At 39.7% G+C, this 6793-nt stretch overlaps 2 protein-coding genes and 1 pseudogene across 2 annotated transcripts; 2 read left to right on the top strand and 1 right to left on the bottom strand.

The window, feature by feature from the left end:
• The window catches only part of LOC106946377 (uncharacterized), an 11084-nt pseudogene extending 9695 nt beyond the window's left edge, over nucleotides 1-1389 (top strand).
• An 84-nt stretch (nucleotides 1390-1473) lies between these two features.
• Nucleotides 1474-2353, top strand: LOC106946376 (histone H2B 1/2-like). Its single transcript, XM_015030653.1, has one exon. The coding sequence runs from the start codon at nucleotides 1766-1768 to the stop codon at nucleotides 2138-2140; it is 375 nt and encodes a 124-aa protein (XP_014886139.1). The 5' UTR covers nucleotides 1474-1765; the 3' UTR covers nucleotides 2141-2353.
• A 2595-nt stretch (nucleotides 2354-4948) lies between these two features.
• On the bottom strand, nucleotides 4949-5666 carry LOC106946358 (histone H1-like). The gene has a single exon (XM_015030633.1). It carries the CDS (start codon nucleotides 5634-5636, stop codon nucleotides 4995-4997), a length of 642 nt encoding a protein of 213 aa, XP_014886119.1. The 5' UTR covers nucleotides 5637-5666; the 3' UTR covers nucleotides 4949-4994.
• Between the last annotated feature and the right edge of the window lie 1127 nt (nucleotides 5667-6793).

Genomic DNA, 6793 nt, shown 5'->3' with positions numbered 1-6793 from the left:
AAGTACTCTAGGTGTATTTTAAGTGTGAAGTCACAATTTTTATCAATTAAAGAAAGAAATTAAACATGAATAAGGAAAATGTTAAGGTATTTATAAAAAAAAATAAAATGCATGTGTAATGTCTGAAAAGAATGTGGGTGGCAAAATGTGTTTAAAAGTAACAGCCATTATGGGGAAGCTAATGGACTTCTGTTCAGACACATCAACATGTATAAAAATAAGCAAATGGATCACTTTAAGTGTGGGGTTCTGAATTAATCTTTACCTGGTCAGGTTAATGTAATTTGAAAGCCTTATAAGTGTTGGCTATATTTTCAGTCTGTGGTTTGGGTCAATAAATTCCCACTTCTGGAAATCCAAATTAAATACGTGTTTTTTTTTGTTTCTTTCAAAATGCAAAAGTATATAAATATAAATTGCAACATGTCACATTTACAAATATCTAACTTTGTGTGTTTGTTCCCGAAATAAGAAACTTAATTTATGTTCATTTTAATTACAATAGTCCTTGCCATGTCCGGTTTAAAAAATATATCTATTTCGAAATATTGTCCAGTAAACTGAAATGGTTCCTGTTTCCGTTTACGGACTGAAAGGCGGAAGTCGAAAGTTCGCGAGTGCCTGTCTTCACTTACGTCCGTGATATGTGTTTAAATAAAGATCCTACAGAGACTTTCAGTTAGTGCTGAAGCTGATTTATAGTTGATAACACAATGAGTGGTCGCGGAAAAGGAGGTAAAGGACTCGGAAAGGGGGGCGCCAAGCGTCACCGTAAAGTCCTCCGTGATAACATCCAGGGAATCACCAAGCCCGCTATACGCCGCCTGGCTCGCCGCGGTGGAGTCAAGCGTATCTCCGGTCTCATCTACGAGGAGACCCGCGGTGTGCTCAAGGTCTTCCTGGAGAACGTCATCCGTGATGCCGTCACCTACACCGAGCACGCTAAGAGGAAGACCGTGACCGCCATGGATGTGGTGTACGCTCTCAAGAGGCAGGGCCGCACTCTGTACGGCTTCGGCGGTTAAATCCACTGGCGCTTGGCTACATATCAACGGCTCTTTTCAGAGCCACCCACACTTCTCAAGAGACGGTTCCTGAGTTTGTACGATGCGTCCTGTGAAAAGATGGAATAAGTACGTTGTTAATGAAGGATTTATTTGTAGAACTGAAAAATTAGAATGCACAACAGCGGAAATAAGTGCTTTCTAAGCGTGAATAAGAAACTAAGGAAACACAACAGTCCATGCGAGCATGTAAAAGTATGGCAGTTCCCGTCATCTACCTTAAATCTTGACATTTTAAGTCAATCTCAATACATAAAGTAGAAACATCCTCTCCTGAATAATTAAAGGAAGATGAGTCATGGGCAACTCCAATAAAGATTGTATTTGGAGTATGCAAATTATTCGTGATATTGTTTCCCTTTGAAAGAAAGTGATTTAAGCTTAATTTAATTTTAATAAGTAATTTGATTTAAAAGTGTTATGGAAATATTAATTACTAAGCATAACGTACAGGTTTATAAAACACCTGAAGGAACACATAAAAGCAGAGCTACATAATAAACTTCGAAAAACATTTATTCTTATTTTACACTATTCAAGCACTTGGACGCACGAACAAATCCTAAAGACATTCTAACACTCTGAGCAGCTGAACCAATCAGAGGCAGGCATCAGGGCAGTCTAATTTACATACAGAATCTATAATACTAATCTCTGCTCGCGCTTCCTCATTTGTTGCTGTTTCCCAGGAACACATCAGGATGCCTGAACCCGCCAAGTCTGCGCCCAAGAAGGGCTCCAAGAAAGCCGTCACTAAGACGACCGGCAAAGGAGGCAAGAAGAGGAGAAAGACCAGGAAGGAGAGCTACGCCATCTACGTGTACAAGGTGCTGAAGCAGGTCCACCCCGACACCGGTATCTCGTCCAAGGCCATGAGCATCATGAACTCGTTCGTCAACGACATCTTTGAGCGCATCGCCTCCGAGGCTTCCCGCCTGGCTCACTACAACAAGAGCTCCACCATCACATACAGGGAGATCCAGACGGCCGTGCGCCTCCTGCTTCCCGGAGAGCTGGCCAAGCACGCCGTGTCCGAGGGCACCAAGGCGGTTACCAAGTACACCAGCTCCAAGTAAACCCGCTGTTTACCATCTAAACCACAAAGGCCCTTTTTAGGGCCACACAAATACAACTAAGCGCAAGAAACTTGTACGTTAATTATTAATTTCTCAAATGTTCATGTAAAAGGGAATTACTACATTGGTATCCATAAAACCTATTCTAGAGTACTTGGTGCACTTCCCTTGTCAACCCAGGTTTTCTTAACTTCAAACATCTAAATCTAGAAACAAAATTAATTTCAACTAATTCAAATAGTTTGGTTTGAATGTTTTCTGCAAAATTTGATATTTTAGTTTTGATTTTAATATTTGACTTTCAGATTCACATGATTTATTGTTTGCAGAACTAATTTATTTTGTAGTAATTTTCTTTAAACATCTTTTTTTCTGTATAGTTTTGAAGGTTTGTAAACTTTGAAAAATGTTCTCATCTCAAACTGAATTATGAATAATACTTTGGATATCAATACTTTTGTGGTCTGTGCTGATTATTTTAAACACGACAGAAGTATGAAATCACACATAAACAAGGAATGCAAAATACATATTTTTGTTCAATAATCTCAACATACATGAAAAGAAGTACGAAGAAGTTAGAAACCGAACTCCTACACCATAAACTAGTACAATATTTTTAGATTGAGTCTCATTAAAAAAATAGAAAATGACATGTTAATTAGTTTTCCATCTTATCTTGGTTTACCTGCCTAAAAATAGGCAGGTAAACCATCCATATATATGTGTGTGTGGGTGTGTGTGTGGGTATATATCCATACCCACACACTCATGTTCATGTAACGTGTTTACATGAACACATTAGTTCTCTCACCCGTCTTTCTATATCTTGTGAAAATGACCTCCTTATATTTCCTTATGAATTACACTATTTTGACTTTAACTCCTCATTAAACTTCTATAATTTTACCCCTTGAATTGAAATACAAAAGTTCTTTCTTGTGTGTGTACTACAAATCCTTAAGTTTGAGTTTAAGTTATATCCCCTTTCTCTTTCATAAGACATGCTCTGCATGATCTCAGGTAGCAGTTTATTAGATGCCTTAAACATAATTTGAGCAATTTTAAATTCCACCAGATCTTCAAATTTAAGAAATCTAGATTTTAATAATAATGGGTTTGTGTGCTCATAAATACCAACATTATGGATGATTCTAACGGCTCGTTTCTGTAAGATACTTAGTGGATGCAAAGAGCTTTTTTAATTAATTTCTCACACTTCTGAATAATATGTTAAATATGGCAAAATCAGGGGCTGCACAGTGGCGCAGTTGGTAGAGCTGTTGCCGTGCAGCAAGATTCCCAGCCCCGGTCTTTCTGCATGGAGTTTGCATGTTCTCCCTGTGCATGCGTGGGTTTTCTCCGGGTACTCCGGTTTCCTCCCACAGTCCAAAAAACATGACTGTTAGGTTAATTGGTCTGTCTAAATTGCCCCTAGGTGTGTGTGCGCATGGTTGTGTGTCTGTGTTGCCCTGCGACAGACTGGCGACCTGTCCAGGATGTACCCTGCCTCTCGCCCGGAACGTTAGCTGGAGATAGGCACCAGCACCCCTCCCGACCCCACTGAGGGACAAGGGTGTTCAGAAAATGGATGGATGTTCTGCTACCTTTGATTAAACTCTTGTATTATAAGTTTAATGTGACCTCAAATCTGCCACCAGGGTGGTATCTTATTTTGGTTTAATGAGGCATCTAGATGTAATGTAAATGTAAATGTAACTATTTGAGGATGTAAATATTCAGATGGATTTAATCACTTAGCTGTCCTGATTAGGGATGGAACACCCAAAATGTAAATGTAGTTTAGTAAAGATGGATTATTATTATTATTATTTCGCAACTGGCCTGTAAGAGCCGGCCGGCCTTTAAACGCTCAGTAGTTGCCATGGTTACCCGCATTTATCTTGCGGTTTTAATATTAGCTAACTTGCTATCGGCGTACTACAACTGTTAATCACACACAATGTGATAAAATAAGTTATTCTACCAAATTAAATTTAGTGAATGAGATGCGGCTTAATGACCAGTAAACATAAAATTCAGGAGAGTCGATAAATAGACGAGAGAAAATGGACCAAACTTTTACTTACTAGCAAATATTAAAGCAAATTGTTCACAATAAGCTCTCAGTGAAGTCCCTCTAAATAAGACGAACATATACATGGTGAGCAATAAGAGCAACTTACTTTTTTCATAAAAACTAAGTTTTTATTTTTAAAAAAATTGAAACTTATATTTAGCGTGCAAATCATTTCTTTCTAATTTGGTCACAGTTAGAGGGAAAATTAAAATGTAGCTGAATCCATCCAGGCAGCTGACAAACCAAGCCTTCAAAAGTGCAGCGGGTTTAACAAAAGGCAGTGTGAGGTACAGAGACGATGTGCTAAAAATACAAATACCGCAAAGCTGCTTGACGGAGCTGCACGGAGTGAAGCCCTGCGCTGGCGTCGAGTTGGAAATTATTTTATTAGCCTTACTGTAAACATAATATATTCTTGCCTGCATTCTGAATGTGACATGCGCAGTAGAGTGGCTGTTGTTGACTGATAATCCTTTTATAAGGTTTTTCATACGGATTAATCTCCGGTCGTCATGAGAATATTCAGTGATACAATTCAACAATTACTGGTTGGCAACAAAGAATCTGAGCTAATCTAACAAATGTTGTCCTAATTTCACTACCTATCCAGAATATTGTTTTAAACCGTCTTTTATTTAATAAATCGCTGTCAGAAAATATATTCTATTTTTAAGGTAACTGATTATATGCTTGTTAGGAACCGTTTCTTCAGCTGAAGGAGTGGTGGCTCTTAAAAGAGCCTTTGGTGCTTTGCGCAGTGGGTGAAGCAGGTGTTTACCAGTAGCTCCTCTTAGCCTTCTTAGCTGGGCGCTTTTTTGCCGGGCTTCTCTTGGCTGCCGGTCTCTTAGCCGGCTTCGGCCTCCTAGCTGTGGCCTTTTTGGGACTCTTTTTGGGGCTCTTTTTGGTGGTCTTTCTAGGGCTCCTTTTTACCCTTTTGGCTGCTTTCTTTGCCGGTCCCTTCTTCGGAGACTTCCTGGCTGGTTTCTTCGCCGGTGACTTTTTCGGTGACTTCTTAGCGGCTGGTCTCTTTGCCTTGGCGGGAGCCTTCTTCTTCTTCTTCGGAGTTGCCTTCTTCACTGGTTTTGCGGGTTTGGGCTTCTTCTTTCTAGCCTTAGGTTTAGCTATCTTGAAGGACCCGGATGCTCCGGTCCCTCTAGTGCGGCTCAGGCTTCCACCTGTCACCAGCTTGGTAATAGCGCTGTTGATGCGCTTGTTGGACTTCGTCACGTCGACGCCATTCCTGGCCAGGAGTTTCTTGAGCGCCGCCAAAGAAACCCCTTTACGTTCCTTGGAATCAGCCACGGCATCCACGATGAGTTTGGAGATGCTGGGTCCATCCTTCCTGGTCCGCGAAGCGGACTTCTTCATCGAGAGTTTTGCCGAGGATCTGACAGCCGCCGGAGCTACTTCCGTCATGTTTCTGAGTTGATATCTCTTATGTCAAGCTTAGAGCGGGAGGCGGGACTTATAACAGACGTGAGAACCGTGAAGAGACAACTCAGCCCGCCGCTACGCTGCCGCCTCAAACATGGCCACACTTGTGTTTTCTCGGCTTCATTTTACGCTTAAAATCCTAACTAAATAAAGCTCTTATAACTTAAATGTTCCTATAACAGAAGCAAAACCCTCCTCTCTATGTAGTACCGTTGTATTTGGTTTCCAGAACTTTGTATTTTCTTCCCAGCACCCTTCAGACCTGTCAGATACTCTGTGATTTTGTGCGCTGATCGGCGGTTTTTCTACACATTTCGTCTCCTAAAACATTTAAAATCGGTTTGCATAGAGTATACATGTTGTATTTTCGTTAGCAGATACATGTTTAAGCAAAGTACTGGTGAAAATGTTGAGGTGGTGCAATTTGTTGGAGGGTTAAGGGGAAGGATTTCTCTGGCAGCAAACACATGGAAGCTGTCGGTGAATAACAGTTATAGAACACTGTTATGAAACATACTTATGGTTACCAGAAAGGAAACACTTCTGCTAATCCATCAGCAGAATGGATTAGCTGCTTGTCTCCAATTATTCCTATTTAGGTTCACCCAAGAAAATGAGAAAACAATGTTGATCCACTCAGCAGTGATTTCAGATTGATTTTTAGACCCTCATAACATTAAGGTAGACCTCTTCAGGAATCTGAACATAACAACATCCGTGTGTGGCTAACTTCTGGTATACTAGGATATTACTCTCAACATGTATTGCATCAGAGGAAAAATATAATTTTTAAATCACAGTGCTGTACTACCAGTGACTAATTTACACAAACAACAAATAATAAATATTTTTCAATCTGTATAGCATTTTTCATTAATTAAAACCCATTATTTTCAGAATTACAGTTTTATCTGTTTGAAAATAAAAAACTTAAAAATTATGTTATCAAAAGTAAACTGTCAGCACTGGATCAAACTGAAATGACATAACACTGAACTGAATCTTTTTACTCATCTATTTCAATGAGAAGCTTAATTTCAGTCAAGGCAGAGAAAGAGATTTAATCTAAATATCTGAAAACAAATATGAGAAGCTGCTCTAAAGCTTCCTCTTCCAGGTCAGAGAGTTCATTTGCATCC

The sequence above is a fragment of the Poecilia latipinna genome, unplaced genomic scaffold (assembly GCF_001443285.1).
Source record: "Poecilia latipinna isolate Pla-1442-1.1 unplaced genomic scaffold, P_latipinna-1.0 Scaffold188, whole genome shotgun sequence".
Lineage (NCBI taxonomy): Eukaryota > Metazoa > Chordata > Actinopteri > Cyprinodontiformes > Poeciliidae > Poecilia > Poecilia latipinna.
This window is presented reverse-complemented; position numbering and strand designations above follow the sequence as displayed.